Raw genomic sequence first — 15,971 nt, forward strand, 5'->3', positions numbered from 1 at the left:
TCCTCTGTAGGGCATCTAATGGGATTGATGGGGCCTGGATGCCTGGGTGTCCCTGTCTATTCTTAGGTGAGCTTTGGGGGTCGAGGGGGGGAAGGGCAACCTGTAGGGCCAGCCCCATATACGGTTATGTGGTGAAGGTACCCACAGCTCCACTGGCGTCACAAGCTGATCAGATGTCAGGGGTTGTGAGGGGGGATGTCCCAAAAATATCCCATTGTGGGGGGAGGGAGAGGGAACAAAGGGATGGGAGGAGGGGCACAGATGCCTGAGTTCCCTTGGAGGGGGAAGGGGGGGGGTCACACCTGTCCTTTGTCTGTCTGTCCCCTCCCCCACCCCAGGGGGACCCAGGCATCCAGGCGTGTCTTTTGGCTTGCCTCATCTATCCTGTAATAAACTGGGGGGGGGGGGGGTGGGGGGGTGGGCGGGGGTAGGGGGGTTGGGCGGAGGGGAAGGGGAGTTAGAGGGGGCCCCTACAGGGGCTGAGAGTGGGGTATCCTGTGGGTCTGGGGGGTCCTATCGGTCTGGGAAGGCCTATGGGTAGTCTGGGAGGCTAGGAGTTGGTTGTATGGAAAGTTCATAGGGCTGGGAGTGGCCTGTGGTAAGGGGGGGAAAAATATGAGGGTCCTATAGGGAAATATTTAATGGTCCTATGGGACTGGATATGGGTCCTATAGAACCATGGGACTGGGGAGGGGTGTCTGGGAGTGGGTTCTATGGGGCTGTGTGCACTTATAGGGATCCTATGGAAAGGAAGTAATGGGAACCCTGTGGGGCTGTGAAGGGTTCTGTGCATGTGCTGGAGTGGTGTCTTATGTGTCTTATGGTGTCTTATGGGTCTGGGGGAATTGTATGGAGCTGGAAGTAGGTCCTATGAGGTATGGGGGAGCTATAGGGTCCTTTTGAGTGTGAGATATAGGGGTCCCATGGAGTTGGTGGAGCTTTATAGGTCCATAGGGGTCACTGGACTGTATCTGTATGGGGCAGTGAAGGTGCTATAGGACTACAGAGCAGAGGGAGGGCCCTATGGATTTGGGGAGTGTCCTGTAGATCCATAGGGGTCACTGTGTCCCTATAGGGCAGTAAGGTGGCCTTGAGGTCACCCATCTGTCCATGCCCTCCCCCCCACTGGTGACGCAGCTGCAGGGGGGAGGGGGGATATAAGGGGGGTCCCCCAGCCAGCGCCTGCAGACCCAGGGGCAGGTGGGGCAGGGGGCACTTGGAGCACCGTGAGGGTCTGGGAGAGGGCTATGGGGGAACTAGGGGCAACTGAAAGGGACTGGGAAAGAACAGGAAGGAACTGGGAGGGAACTGGGAGGGTCTGTGGGTGAACTGGGAGGGACTGGGAGGGTCTATAGGAGAACTGGGAGGGCCTATGGGGGAACTGGGAGGGACTGGGATTATACTGGGAGGGTCTATAGGGGAACTGGGAGGGACTGGGAGGGACTGGGAGGATCTAGAAAGGAACTGGGAGGTTCTTTTCAGGAAACTGGGATGATACTGGGAGCATGTGTGGGGAAACAGGGTGGGACTGGGATGATGCTGTGAGAGTTTATGAGGTAACTGGGAGGGACTGGGGGATGAGGGAGGGTACTGGATAAATCCTTGGGGGATACTGGGACTTACTGAGCAGTACTCTGTGTATGTGTGTGTGTGTGTGTATGTGTCTGTGTGGTGGTGTATTGGAGAAGTACTGGTGGGGCTGTGCTGGGATGCTGGGATGTAATTGGACATATTGGGATATACTGGGACATACTGGAACATACTGTGTGTGTGTGGGGGGGTGTTGTGTCCTGGAGCAGGACCAGAACCGCCCTGAGTCTGCACTGTCATCCCCTGATTTGGAGACTACTGAAAGAGGTGGGGCTGAGTAGTGGAAGGACTGAGGGGTGTCTGGGGAGACTCTGGGGGTCTGGGATGATACTGGGAGGGTCTGTAGGGGAACTGGAAAGGACTGAGAGGGATGCAGGAGTACTGGGGAGTACTGGGAGGCGCTGGAGTGGGCAGGCAGAGTGAGGCACTGCAAGGAACAGGGAGCACTGGGGAGGGAATTGGGTCTTCCAAGAAGGAACTTGGGATAGAGATGAGGACAGGCAGGAACTAGGAGCACTGTACAGAAACTGGAAGCACTGGAGAAAAATGGGAGAATATGAGATCACCAAGGATGGACTTTGGATGGGGCTGACTGGGAGCACTGGAAGCTTTGAGAGGGAATTCTAGATAATGGAAGCACTGAGGATGGACTTGGGATGGGCCAGCTGGGAGGAGTGGGAGCATTGGAGAGGAACTGGGAGCACTGGGGAGGAATGGAGTTGGGTTGACCAGGAGGAAGTGGTAGATGTGGAGAAAAACAGGGAATTATGGGTTCACCAAGGAAAGAGCTGCAATGGGGTCAGCTGGGAGGAACTGACAGCACTTGGAGGGTCTCATCCTTCCTACCCCACCTAGCCCTGTCCAGCGCCACCATGCCTGATGTGGAGATGGCTGAATTTGGGGAGGCTGCCCCCTATCTCCGCAAGTCAGAGAAGGAGCGGTTGGCTGCCCAGACCCGCCCCTTCGACCTGAAGAAGGATATCTTCGTCCCTGATGAAAAGGAGGAGTATGTCAAGGCCACCATTGTCAGCCGTGAGGGCTCCAAGATCACTGCTGAGACCGAATATGGCAAGGTGGGGGGACCCCAGCCACACCTGGGACACCAGAACCTCAAAATAGCAACTCTATTCCACATGGGACACAAAGAACCCAACCCACCTTCTCTAGAATCCAAGAAACATCTAGACCCCAACATGCCTTCTCCAACACCCATTGGATGCTCAGATTCCACAGCACCTTCTCTAGAACCCAGGAAATATTTAGACCTTTATCCACCTTTCCCAGAACCCACTGGACAGCTAGACCCTATCCAACTTCCTCTCTTACCTAAGAGACACCTAGACCCCAAAACATCTTCTTTATCACTTGAGGGACACCTAGACCTCCTCTGGCTCTCAAGGGAACACCCAGATGCCCAACTCCCAGCCCTTTGGGAGGGAACAACTGGGGCAACTCCTTGCCCTGTGTTCCTGCTCCATGGGGTCTTCCTTTCATTGAGCAGACAGTGACGGTCAAGGAGGACCAGATCATGCAGCAGAACCCTCCTAAGTTCGACAAAATTGAGGACATGGCCATGCTGACTTTCCTCCATGAGCCCGCCGTCCTCTACAACCTGAAGGACCGCTACGCATCTTGGATGATCTATGTGAGTAGGGAGCCCATGAGGTCCTTCAGACCCCATCCAGAATTTGGATGCCCCTTTTGTAGACCCCTTGGGCTACATAGGTGCAAGGTGTCCTTCTCCAGATCTCATGGCTCACCCATAACTGGGATGATCCTTCTTTACACCTCTTAAGCCACCCAGATCCAAGATATCCCAGACCCTTTGGGTAGTCAAAACCAGGATGTCTCTTCTCCAGATCTCAGAACTGGGACATCCTCTCTTCAGACCTCTTTGGTTCCCCATACTCAAGATGTTCCATCTCCAGACCACAGGGGTCACCTAAACCCAAGATATTACACAGAAACAAGGGGTTGCTTCGGTAGACCCCTTGGACCACCTGGTAGGGTGGCACCTCCTTACTCTGAACCACCTACTCCTTTCTCCAGACTTACTCAGGGCTCTTCTGTGTGACTGTCAACCCCTACAAGTGGTTGCCCGTCTACAACGCCGAGGTGGTGGCTGCCTACCGGGGAAAGAAGCGGAGTGAAGCTCCACCCCACATCTTCTCCATCTCTGACAATGCCTACCAGAATATGCTAACAGGTAGGGACCTTCTGAAGGGACCCCATATTCATCTTCCCTGATCCTTTTTGGGGAGCAGGAGATGTGGGGCATAGCCAAGGTGGGCTTCAGAACCTCATGTTTATTCTCCTTATCCTACCAGATCGGGAGAACCAATCCATCCTCATCACGTGAGTAGTCTCATCTGTAAACACTGTCTTAATCCTGCTCACAGCTAAGACCCCCCCAACCTGGCACATAGCTCCTCCCCTTCCCTCTTGAAATCATACCCACAGGCCAACCTTTTATCACTACATGGATTTGCCTGTGGAGGTCCATTATCCATCCCTCCCCAGTGAGTTCCCACCCCCAACACCATAGCACCACTATCCAACCATTGCTCTCCTTGGCTACCTTCAGCGGAGAATCCGGGGCGGGGAAGACTGTGAACACCAAGAGGGTCATCCAGTACTTTGCTGTTATCGCTGCCATTGGTGACCGTGGCAAGAAGGAGGCAGGGGCCCCGGGCAAGGTAAGGACAGTGAGTGGGGGAATGACACCCATTTGTCTGGCCAAAATTCTGCCACCTGTCTGTCCAACCAACAACACAATCAACCACCCAAACGATTACCCAACTGAACACCCAAAAATCCAAGCAATCATCCAACCAACCAACCAACCAACCATCTATCCAATCTTCCATTCATCTGTCCCATCACTATCCAACCAACTAACCGTCCCTCCATCCACCCATGGCATCAACCCACATACCTGTCCATCAACCTGACCACACACAAAAACATTCATGGACTGCTGTGTTCTCCCATCCATCCATTTCAACCTCACACCCTACATCCTCTGCCACTTACTGTGAAAACCCTCCTGACACTGTCCCACTCCTCCCAGGGCACCCTGGAGGACCAGATTATCCAGGCCAACCCTGCCTTGGAAGCCTTCGGCAATGCCAAAACTGTCCGGAATGACAACTCATCCCGATTTGTGAGTGTTGGGGTTGGAGTCTGTGAGGAAGAGTCTGTGAGGTGGAGTACGTGGGGAAGGGTCTGTGGGTTGGGTTGATCTGGGATAAGGTGGCCACTTCCACCTCCTTCCAATATTCTTCCAGGGGAAGTTTATCCGGATCCATTTTGGGGCTACTGGGAAGCTGGCATCAGCTGACATTGAGACCTGTGAGTAGGGTGAGGGGTCCATGAGAGGACATCTTGTTGTCCACCATCCCTTCTATCTCTCCATCCAACTGTCCATCCTTCTCCTCATGCCACCATCCATCTACCCTTACACATCCTCAAACCTTCCTCCATTCATCCATCTGACCCTCCATCTCCTCATCCCAACTTCCACCCATTTTCTCTTCATCCCCACTCCAGACCTCCTAGAGAAGTCCCGTGTCATCTTCCAGTTGAAGGCTGAAAGAAACTACCACATTTACTACCAGATCCTCTCCAATAAGAAGCCAGAGCTGCTGGGTGAGCCGTTCTCCCAGCCTATCCGCAAATACCTGATCCTGCATCCCTTTTGGGACCTGCCTATCTCAATCCCTTTTTCTCATTTCAGACATGATGCTGGTGACCAACAACCCCTACGACTATGCCTTCATCTCCCAAGGAGAGACCACAGTTCCATCCATTGATGATGGAGAGGAGCTCCTGGCCACAGATGTGAGATGGGAGGCCACCAGGCAGTGTGTACGTGCCTCTGTGGGCTGGAGAAGATCTTGAGCACATTTTTGCTCCACAGAGTGCCTTTGATGTCCTGGGCTTCACCCCAGAGGAGAAGAACTCCATCTATAAACTGACAGGAGCCATCATGCACTTTGGCAACATGAAGTTTAAGCAGAAACAACGGGAAGAGCAGGCAGAACCAGATGGCACAGAAGGTTGGGTCCAGTCCAGGCTGAAGTGGAAACTGGGTGAACTCCACGATTCTTCCAGGTTCATCTTTTCTCTTCTTCATCCTCAGAGGCAGACAAGTCAGCTTACCTAATGGGGCTGAACTCAGCTGATCTTCTCAAGGGGTTGTGCCACCCTCGGGTCAAGGTGGGCAATGAGTATGTCACCAAGGGGCAGAATGTCCAGCAGGTAAGTAGGACATCCCCAAAATGTCCTCCTTTTGGGGTGACATGGTGCCATCTCCAGCAAGGAGAACACTAAGAGGCCCTCTCATTGGTGGGGCATCCTTCTTCCAGGTGATTTATGCTGTTGGAGCCTTGGCCAAAGCCGTGTATGAGAAGATGTTCAACTGGATGGTGACCAGGATCAACAATTCACTGGAGACCAAGCAGCCACGGCAGTACTTCATTGGTGTGCTGGACATTGCTGGCTTTGAAATCTTTGATGTAAGCCCTGGTTGACTGTGTTGTGTTGACTTCATTGGATGTAGATTAGTCCTACTGGATGGTCAGACGAATGTTTTTATTTGTGTTGACCCCGTTGGGGCTCAGGTTGATCCCGTTGAACATATTAGTTGTTCTGTTGACCCCACTGGACATCTCCTCTCTTCTACCCCAGTTCAACAGCTTTGAGCAGCTCTGCATCAACTTCACCAATGAGAAGTTGCAGCAGTTTTTCAACCACCACATGTTCGTGCTGGAGCAGGAGGAATACAAGAAGGAGGGCATTGAGTGGGAGTTCATTGACTTTGGCATGGACCTCCAGGCCTGCATTGACCTCATTGAGAAGGTACCACCTCCCTTAGGGCCTCATGGGGCTGGGGAAGGGCCCTTTCAGTTGAAGGTTGACAGGAACCCCAAAGCTGACCAGTTGGCTTGTACTTGGTGTTCACTGTAGCCAACAGTCTTTTCTTCCTAGCCCATGGGGATCATGTCCATCCTGGAGGAGGAGTGCATGTTTCCCAAGGCCACAGACATGACCTTCAAGGCCAAGCTCTTTGATAATCACTTGGGCAAGTCAGCCAACTTTGGGAAGCCACGAAACATCAAGGGGAAGCAAGAAGCCCACTTTGCCCTTATACACTATGCTGGCACAGTGGACTACAACATCATTGGGTGGCTGCAGAAGAACAAGGATCCTCTCAATGAGACAGTGGTGGGGCTCTACCAGAAATCAGCCCTGAAGCTCTTGGCCAACCTCTTTGCCAACTATGCTGGGGCTGATGCACGTAAGAGGAATCCCCTTCCTCAGCATCTGGGGTTCTTTCTACCCTGTCCCTGTCCTATCTCACCCTTTCTTCTTCAACAGCTGTGGAGAAGGGGAAAGGAGCCAAGAAGAAAGGTTCCTCCTTCCAAACTGTCTCTGCCCTGCATCGGGTGAGAGTCCAAGGGTTATTGGTGGACCCCAGGGTGTGTGGGTATGGAAAACGTCCCAGAGCAAGGGACGACTCTTGGTGGGACAGGCTGGGGGAGTGTCTTCATTCCCTTCATCACCTTCTCCTCCATTTTTCAGGAGAATCTCAACAAATTGATGACCAATCTACGGTCTACCCACCCTCATTTCGTCCGCTGCATCATCCCCAATGAGACCAAGTCTCCTGGTGAGCCAATCCCTGAAGGTTGATCCAGAGGACAGTGCTGGGCTCTGGCCAAAGGTGGTGGTGGGGAGCAGTGCTGTGGGGCAGGCCTTGGCTCACCAGTCTTGATGACCCTCTAGGTGTGATGAACAACCCCCTGGTAATGCACCAGCTTCGCTGCAATGGAGTGCTGGAAGGCATTCGTATCTGCCGCAAGGGCTTCCCCAATCGCATCCTCTATGGGGACTTCCGTCAGCGGTAGGCACAGAGGAGAAAATGTGGGGATGGGGTGGACAACCCCACTGGGGCTGATTTCAGAGGTTTCCTGTCTTCTCTGGTCGCCAGGTACCGCATCCTGAACCCTGCTGCCATCCCTGAGGGGCAGTTCATTGACAGCCGCAAGGGGGCTGAGAAGCTCCTGGGATCCCTTGATATTGACCACAACCAGTATAAATTTGGACACACCAAGGTGAGGTAACTTGGTTTCTGTTCTGGTGGTCCCACCATCCACAAGGTTTTCATGGGTTGACCAGACGGACTGTATGGTTCCATCATCTACTTGTCCACCTGCCCATCTGAGTTACCTCCATCCACACCACCGCCTACCACCACCACGACACCTCCAAATCCCAACAGCACTTATCTTCATTTTTCCTCAAAGGTCTTCTTCAAGGCTGGGCTGCTGGGGTTGCTGGAGGAGATGAGGGATGAGCGCCTGGCCCGGATCATGACCCGCTTGCAGGCCCAAGTCCGTGGTTTCCTGTCCCGTCAGGAGTTCAAGAAGATCCTAGAGCGCAGGTAAGTGGTGAGATGGAGATGGTGTTGCATCCATATTGAGTGGAAGCCTCTGGTGACTCACATCTTGATGGGACTTCTCCAGAGACTCATTGCTGGTGATCCAGTGGAACATCAGGGCTTTCATGGGGGTGAAGAACTGGCCTTGGATGAAGCTCTACTTCAAGATCAAGCCCTTGCTGAAGAGTGCTGAGACAGAGAAGGAGATGCAGGTAGGACAGAGCCATGGGTAGGGAAGGTGGGTGTGTAGATGGAGAGAGGAAGTGGTAGGTGGGGACAAAAGGGAAGAAATGAGATTTACATGGCACCTTTGTGCCTCCAACAGAACATGAAAGAAGAGTTTGGGCGGCTGAAGGAGGCCTTAGAGAAGTCAGAAGCCCGGCGGAAGGAGCTGGAGGAGAAGATGGTCTCTATGCTGCAGGAGAAAAATGACCTTCAGCTCCAAGTGCAGGCTGTGAGTGACTTAAATGTCCCAGCCCCTCACTCCTTTTTCATTCACCTCAAACCAAGCTTATCCCTTCCAGGAGCAAGACAACCTGGCTGACGCTGAAGAGCGCTGTGACCAGCTGATCAAGAACAAGATCCAGCTGGAGGCTAAGGTGAAGGAGATGACTGAGCGGATGGAGGATGAGGAGGAGATGAATGCTGAATTGACAGCAAAGAAGAGAAAGCTGGAGGATGAATGCTCAGAGCTGAAAAAAGACATTGATGACCTGGAGTTGTCATTGGCCAAGGTGGAAAAGGAAAAACATGCCACTGAGAATAAGGTGAGGGTGGGGAGAGGTCTTGACCTCAAATTGTGGGAAACTGAGCTGACTCAAGACAAAATGAATAGAGTCTGGTTAAGACCCAGGGTTGGTTGGGTTAGATTCCCAAGAATCAAGGCTGTTTAGGTTGCCAAATTCAAGGCTGGATGAGTTGGGTCATGAAGACCCAAAACTGTTTGAGTTGAGTTGTGATAATCCAAGACTGGTTGGATTGCATCACCAAGAATCAAGTCTAGTTGTGTTTTCCTACATCTCCTGACTTAAACACAGGTTCACAAAGAGCAAAAACAACCTCTTTTCTCTAGTCCTACCTCTGGTACCAAGCTGGAGGCTTGATATTTCTCCTCCTGCAGGTCAAGAACCTCACAGAAGAGATGGCCGGGCTGGATGAAATAATTGTCAAGCTAACGAAGGAGAAGAAGGCCCTGCAAGAATCTCACCAGCAAGCGCTGGATGACCTGCAGGCAGAGGAAGACAAAGTCAATACCTTGACAAAGGCCAAAGTCAAGCTGGAACAGCAAGTGGATGATGTGAGTATAGGCCACTCCCACAACTGGCACATAGCTGGTCCCTTGTGATATGGGAAGTCCTTCTGGAGTGTGTGTTTATGAGGGCTGATGGGTGTGTCTCTTCCACACTTGCAGCTGGAGAGTTCACTGGAGCAAGAGAAGAAGATCCGGATGGACCTGGAACGGGCCAAAAGGAAGCTGGAAGGTGATTTGAAGCTAGCTCAGGAGAATATCATGGACCTGGAGAATGACAAGCAACAACTGGATGAGAGGCTGAAAAAGTAAGGGCTGGCACACTTGCTTGTCCTTTACACCTCTGCTGAGTGCTCAGAAGAATGACTTACTGGTGTTTCTCCCCACACCTAGGAAAGACTTTGAGCTCAATGCCCTCAACGCCAGAATTGAGGATGAACAAGCAGTTGCAGCCCAGCTCCAGAAGAAGCTCAAAGAGCTTCAGGTGAGGTGGGCTTCAGCTTGGGGATCAAGCAGAAGGAGGAACTGGTCCATCCCATTATCTTCTTCATATCTTTTTGAGAAGAACTTAAACAAATATGCCACCCACTTGAGGTCAGAAGCCCATGGAATATCCCTTGTCCCAGAACCTCTTTGTCATTTATTGCCTTGAAATGACTCATGGGCTCCTGGACAGGTTGGCTTTCATGGGGGTTGAGCTGAATCAATGGGTTTGGAGTATTCAAGGTATGGGGAGCATCTTAGGTAGAATCATCTGGGCTGAGCAGACCACCTGGGTTAAATCACGTTCATTCCAATATCCTTAGAGAAGTTTGTGCTGAGTTGTCTGTTAGTGCAATTAGAATGGATCAATTGGGATGTCCTCAACACCGGTTGAGTTGAAGAATCTCAAGGTAATTTGAGAAGGTGGAGTGTCTTCAAATAAGGCCAGGTTGGTCTAGAGAGCTCAGATCTTGACTAGGTTGAAAAGAACTGGATGGGATTGAGGCTGGTTGAGATGAAGAGTCTACAGATGTCTAGGTTGAGCTGAACAGTCTACAGTTGGTTGGGGTGACTTAAGTTGACTTAAAGACTCTCCAGATCAATTGGCTGAGTTGAATGAAGGAGCTGGGTGAAACCAAGTCTGCTGAAAACATGTTCATCCCCGGAGCACAGGCACGAATTGAGGAGCTGGAGGAGGAGTTGGAAGCAGAGCGGACAGGCAGAGCCAAGGTGGAGAAGCTGCGCTCAGACCTGTCACGAGAGCTGGAGGAGATCAGTGAGCGGCTGGAGGAGGCAGGTGGTGCCACTTCAGTGCAGATTGAGCTCAACAAGAAGAGGGAGGCAGAGTTCCAGAAGATGCGGCGGGACCTGGAAGAGGCCACGCTGCAGCACGAGGCCACGGCTGCTGCGCTGCGCAAGAAGCACGCCGACAGCGTGGCTGAGCTCAGTGAGCAGATTGACAACTTGCAGCGTGTCAAGCAGAAGCTGGAAAAGGAGAAGAGTGAGCTCAAGCTGGAGCTAGATGATGTTGGCTCCAACATGGAGCAACTGATAAAGGCCAAGGTAGGAAACAGGTCTCTAGCCATGAAGGAACAACACTTCCACTGCCCTCTCAAGGTTCCCTTTCATCTTCTTGCCCTTCCTATTTGTAGGCCAACCTGGAGAAGATGTGCCGCACCATGGAAGATCAGATGAATGAGCACCGGACCAAGTCCGAAGAGGCTCAACGCATGGTCAATGACCTCACCACTCAACGAGCCAAGCTCCAGACAGAAAATGGTGAGGGCCTTGTTCTTCCCTAACCCGATTGCCTAACTCTTGCCCAGTGGGGTGGCTCTGGGGTGTGTCCTGCAACTGATTATCTGTCATTCTACCTGACAGGTGAGCTCTCCAGGCAGCTGGAGGAGAAGGAAGCCTTCATTAACCAGATGACACGAGGGAAACTCACCTACACCCAACAGCTGGAGGACCTCAAAAGGCAGCTAGAGGAAGAAGTCAAGGTAGGACTTTGCTAGGGGGTCAGTGAGTCTGAAAGAAACCTCTAACGCCAAGGATGTGGTTGGTTTGAGATTGAGAAGTACATAATGAGCCTGCCCTCACAGTAGGAGAAAATTAATTGAGGGTCCTCAGAAATTCAGTAGGGCTGGTGGGTTACAAGGAGGTTGGGTTGGGTTAGGTTGGGTTAGGTTGGATTGGATTTGTTGGTTGGTAACTAGGTAGTTGGGGTTGGAGAATGCCAATATAGCTCAACTTGATATGGATGCAACTTCTCCTCACCTCGTAACTCTCTCCCCTCGCAGGCCAAGAATGCACTGGCCCATGCCCTCCAGTCAGCCCGGCATGACTGCGACCTTCTGAGGGAGCAGTATGAGGAGGAGACAGAGGCTAAGGCTGAACTCCAGCGCTCACTCTCCAAGGCCAACTCTGAGGTGGCACAGTGGAGGACCAAGTATGAGACAGATGCCATCCAGCGCACTGAGGAACTGGAGGAGGCCAAGTGAGTCATCTCCCCATGAAGGGAGCTGCTATGGGGCAGGGGAGACTGGAGACTCTTCTACAGTACAAGGATGTATCTGGAGATGGTAGAGGAGATCCAGAGCAGAGCCTCAGCTAACCCAGAGCCTTAGGGTGGAAGAAGGTTTGAGTTGGCCCACTTGGTCCATAGGACACCATAGCCAGGTTTCCTTCCATGGCAGGAAGAAGCTGGCCCAGCGGCTGCAGGAGGCTGAGGAGGCAGTGGAGGCGGTCAATGCCAAGTGTTCCTCCCTGGAGAAGACCAAGCACCGGCTGCAAAATGAAATTGAAGATCTCATGGCAGACCTGGAGCGGTCAAATGCAGCAGCTGCTGCATTGGACAAGAAGCAGAGAAACTTTGACAAGGTGGGAGAACCAAGAAATGATGGAAGGAGAAGGGTGGGAAGGGGGTAGAGAAATGTGTGTCCCATTAATCAAAAAAAGGCAGGAGAAGTCCAGAAGAAAGCTGAACAACTTTCAAGAGCCATGTTTTAGCAGAGCCTCAAGTCCCTTTCAGGAGAATATTGGGGAAAGGAGTAGGAGCAGGATGAAAAGAGGGTTCTTCATGGGCAAAGCAGCAGCAAACCAGGTGGTGTCGTCATAGATCTTGTCTGAGTGGAAGCAGAAGTTTGAAGAGTCACAGGTGGAGTTGGAAGCATCACAGAAAGAGGCCAGGTCCCTCAGCACTGAGCTCTTCAAGCTGAAAAATGCTTATGAGGAGTCACTTGATCACTTAGAGACTTTGAAGAGGGAAAACAAGAATCTCCAAGGTGAGACTGTGGTCCTTCCCTGCCCACCTTTTTGTATTCCACTACCTTCCACTAAGTCTGATGGATTATCATCTGGGCAGAGGAGATCTCGGACCTGACGGAGCAGCTGGGTGGCAGCCACAAGACCATCCATGAATTGGAGAAAGTCCGGAAGCAGCTGGATGCCGAGAAGCTGGAGCTCCAAGCTGCACTGGAAGAGGCTGAGGTGAGCCAAATCACATCTCCATGAGTCCCATGTTGTCCTAGTCTTCTCTGTGGCTCTCTAATTTCTTTCTGTCTCCACCAGGCCTCTCTGGAGCATGAGGAGGGAAAGATCCTGAGGGCCCAACTGGAGTTCAACCAGGTCAAGGCAGACTATGAGCGCAAGCTGGCTGAGAAGGATGAGGAGATGGAACAGGCCAAGCGCAACCACCTGCGGGTGGTGGACTCACTGCAGACGTCTCTGGATGCTGAGACCCGGAGCCGCAATGAGGCCCTGAGGCTGAAGAAGAAGATGGAGGGTGACCTCAATGAGATGGAGATTCAGCTCAGCCATGCCAACCGCGTGGCTGCTGAAGCTCAGAAGCAAGTCAAGACACTGCAGGGCTGTCTCAAGGTACCCATCAGACTTCTATCCCATAAGCATGTTGACATGTAGGAGGTCCCACCACCCCAAAGTGGAAGAAAAGTAGACCTTAAGCCACTTCCCCACCATCCCTGCTCACCTTCTTCCCCCATGTCAACTTGTAGGACACCCAGCTGCAGCTGGATGACATGGTACGGGTCAATGAGGACCTGAAGGAGAATATTGCCATTGTGGAGAGGAGAAACAACCTCCTCCAATCTGAGCTGGAGGAGCTGCGGGCAGTGGTGGAACAGACTGAGAGGGCTCGCAAGTTGGCCGAGCAGGAGCTGATTGAGGCCAGCGAGAGGGTCCAGCTTCTCCACTCACAGGTAAGACATCACATACCTTCAAGGATAGAGGTCACCTCCATCCATGGATGTAGACTTCTAATGGGTTGAATTACCAAGATCTCCAGATCCTTTAAGTCTGCAGAGTTGGCAGGGAGTAGAGGGGCATACTGGGAGGTTGAAGAAGGATGGGTCAGCAGTTCAAAAGACACCTCCTGAGATCCTTCCCTCTAACTCCAGAACACCAGCCTCATCAACCAGAAGAAGAAGATGGAAGCCGACATCTCCCAGCTGCAGACAGAGGTGGAAGAGGCCATCCAGGAGTGCAGGAATGCTGAGGAGAAAGCCAAGAAAGCCATCACTGATGTGAGTGCCATGGTGGGACCTACATCTAGGACACCTTCCACTGGAGGGTGAAGGAGAGCATATTTTGGTCCTCCTTCTCTGCTTGCTTCTCTCCTTGGACAGGCAGCCATGATGGCAGAGGAGCTGAAGAAGGAGCAGGATACCAGCGCCCATCTAGAGCGGATGAAGAAGAACATGGAGCAGACCATCAAGGACCTGCAGATGAGGTTGGATGAGGCTGAGCAGTTGGCCCTCAAAGGGGGCAAGAAGCAGCTGCAGAAGCTGGAGGCTCGTGTGCGGGAGCTAGAGAATGAGCTGGAGGCTGAGCAAAAGCGCCATGCCGAGAGTGTCAAGGGTCTCCGCAAGTCCGAGCGCCGCGTCAAGGAACTCAGCTACCAGGTAGGGCTCCTGGGTTGGCCCAGGTCAATTCCTGCCACTTGGCCATTGGGCCTCATATCTCATGCTGTACATGACCTGGAGCATGGCTGACCTGCTGGCCAGAGAGACACAGGCTGTCTAAGTTCGATACTAAACCACCCACTGTGTGTATGCCTGATACTGTAGTGGGATCCAGAATATTGTCTGGGTCATGAGCCACCCAGGCCACCTCTCAGTGTCCCAGCATCCATGAGGTCTTTGCATGATCCAGAACCTCAGATGGGACCTCATCAGGGGCAAGAAGATACTTCACACAGGGAGACAACTCACTTTCTGCCCCACAGTTGAGGCCACCCACAGATCTAGAGAAGCTCCTCTCCCCAAGAACATCATTAACTGTCTCCTGACCCTCACTGACCCACAAGAGCTTGTGGTGATTTAAAGTGCAGATAGTGTCATGTCCTGACCCACATGTCTCACCCCACAGACGGAGGAGGACCGTAAAAATATGGTCCGGCTCCAAGACCTCGTGGACAAGCTCCAAATGAAGGTCAAGGCCTACAAGCGACAGGCAGAGGAGGCAGTGAGTACTGGAGGGACAGCTGTGGGACCACCCCCAGGAGGGGAAAGTGTGGGATGGGGTGTGGGAGAGGATGTGGGAAGTAGTAGGGGACCTTGGGGTGGTCAAGGGGTGAGGTGTCAGAGGGTGAGCAGAGTAGGTCAAAAGAAAATGGAGAAGGTGGGTGGGTGGTGGGATGTGTAGATGGTTGGGTGGGAAGAATAGATGGATGAATGGATGGATGGATGGATGGATGGATGGATGGATGGATGGATGGATGGATGGATGGATGGAATGTTAGATGAATGGTTTGTTGAGGAGATAGCTGGGTGACTGGAATATGGGATGTCTGGATGGACAGGTGGGCCAGATAGAGCAATAAGAAGACAGGACGGAAGGACAGCTGGCAGGAAGCCAGACAGAGCTGTGTGGGAGCCTCACTGGTGTTCATGCCCCTCAGGAGGAACAGGCCAACTCCAACCTGGCCAAGTTCCGCAAGGCTCAGCATGAGCTGGATGAGGCAGAGGAGCGTGCCGACATTGCTGAGTCCCAGGTCAACAAGCTGCGGGCCAAGAGCCGTGACATTGGAGCCAAGGTGGGACTTACCCCTGCTCTACAGCTGCCCCATGGCTGCCCCACAACTTCCTCATGCTCACAATCCCTTTTTCTTGTTCTCTGTCAGAAGGGACTTAATGAAGAGTGAAGCTCTGGACACCCAACAATATCCCAGGACCTCCAAGTGGCCCACCCTGACTCCCAGGCCCCTAACCTTGGTCAGCCAATAAAAAGCATTGAGCAGCATCAGTTTTTATGGGGCTGTGTTTGTGTGGGGAGGGTGGGGTTTCCCCATGGCATGGCACCCACAAGATGTCTGTAGCCCACACAAGATCTCCAACCAGTGTGCAGCACAGAGTGCCCCACAGCACGATGCAATCAGACCCACAGTACAATGAGATGTGAACCATGAGCTCAACCTTGAGCTGCCTCACAGTGTATCTGCTGTGGGGCAGATATTCCATCTCCTCCATGGTGTTCTGTAACCTCAACCTGCTCCACACCAGCCTAGATCCATGTGGGGAGACACATGTTTGGGGGCAGAAGTAGGGGTGGGGACAGGGGGACCCCAGGAGGTGGGGAACAGCATCTGGGATCCCCACATGTGGGACAGAGTCTGAGTGGACTTCTCAGGCATGTTTTGGTTGCTGAGGTTGCACCTTCTCCTGCTGCAGGTGGTGAGGTCCCTCTGTCCTG

The 15,971-nt window shown here is 52.6% G+C and overlaps 1 protein-coding gene across 1 annotated transcript in view; it reads left to right on the forward strand.

Annotated features, from left to right (window-relative positions):
- The first annotated feature begins 1,660 nt into the window (after positions 1-1,660).
- LOC100230474 (uncharacterized) overlaps positions 1,661-15,971 on the forward strand; it is a 30,524-nt gene continuing 16,213 nt past the window's right edge. Inside the window, exons 1-39 of the mRNA XM_072924272.1 lie at positions 1,661-1,857; positions 2,446-2,663; positions 3,092-3,235; positions 3,640-3,796; positions 3,918-3,945; positions 4,175-4,286; positions 4,661-4,753; positions 4,878-4,941; positions 5,140-5,238; positions 5,327-5,430; positions 5,510-5,648; positions 5,732-5,850; positions 5,958-6,107; positions 6,280-6,450; positions 6,580-6,889; positions 6,970-7,037; positions 7,174-7,261; positions 7,378-7,495; positions 7,583-7,706; positions 7,899-8,035; positions 8,118-8,244; positions 8,358-8,486; positions 8,557-8,799; positions 9,153-9,329; positions 9,444-9,589; positions 9,675-9,765; positions 10,437-10,826; positions 10,916-11,042; positions 11,145-11,263; positions 11,564-11,760; positions 11,960-12,143; positions 12,382-12,547; positions 12,628-12,752; positions 12,834-13,142; positions 13,277-13,480; positions 13,679-13,804; positions 13,907-14,182; positions 14,649-14,744; positions 15,181-15,315. Coding sequence (XP_072780373.1) covers positions 1,710-1,857; positions 2,446-2,663; positions 3,092-3,235; positions 3,640-3,796; positions 3,918-3,945; positions 4,175-4,286; positions 4,661-4,753; positions 4,878-4,941; positions 5,140-5,238; positions 5,327-5,430; positions 5,510-5,648; positions 5,732-5,850; positions 5,958-6,107; positions 6,280-6,450; positions 6,580-6,889; positions 6,970-7,037; positions 7,174-7,261; positions 7,378-7,495; positions 7,583-7,706; positions 7,899-8,035; positions 8,118-8,244; positions 8,358-8,486; positions 8,557-8,799; positions 9,153-9,329; positions 9,444-9,589; positions 9,675-9,765; positions 10,437-10,826; positions 10,916-11,042; positions 11,145-11,263; positions 11,564-11,760; positions 11,960-12,143; positions 12,382-12,547; positions 12,628-12,752; positions 12,834-13,142; positions 13,277-13,480; positions 13,679-13,804; positions 13,907-14,182; positions 14,649-14,744; positions 15,181-15,315 — 5,958 coding nt within the window. The 5' untranslated portion in view covers positions 1,661-1,709. The remainder of the gene's footprint in view (positions 1,858-2,445; positions 2,664-3,091; positions 3,236-3,639; positions 3,797-3,917; positions 3,946-4,174; positions 4,287-4,660; positions 4,754-4,877; positions 4,942-5,139; positions 5,239-5,326; positions 5,431-5,509; positions 5,649-5,731; positions 5,851-5,957; positions 6,108-6,279; positions 6,451-6,579; positions 6,890-6,969; positions 7,038-7,173; positions 7,262-7,377; positions 7,496-7,582; positions 7,707-7,898; positions 8,036-8,117; positions 8,245-8,357; positions 8,487-8,556; positions 8,800-9,152; positions 9,330-9,443; positions 9,590-9,674; positions 9,766-10,436; positions 10,827-10,915; positions 11,043-11,144; positions 11,264-11,563; positions 11,761-11,959; positions 12,144-12,381; positions 12,548-12,627; positions 12,753-12,833; positions 13,143-13,276; positions 13,481-13,678; positions 13,805-13,906; positions 14,183-14,648; positions 14,745-15,180; positions 15,316-15,971) is intronic.

Source organism: Taeniopygia guttata, chromosome 2, assembly GCF_048771995.1.
Source record: "Taeniopygia guttata chromosome 2, bTaeGut7.mat, whole genome shotgun sequence".
NCBI lineage: Eukaryota > Metazoa > Chordata > Aves > Passeriformes > Estrildidae > Taeniopygia > Taeniopygia guttata.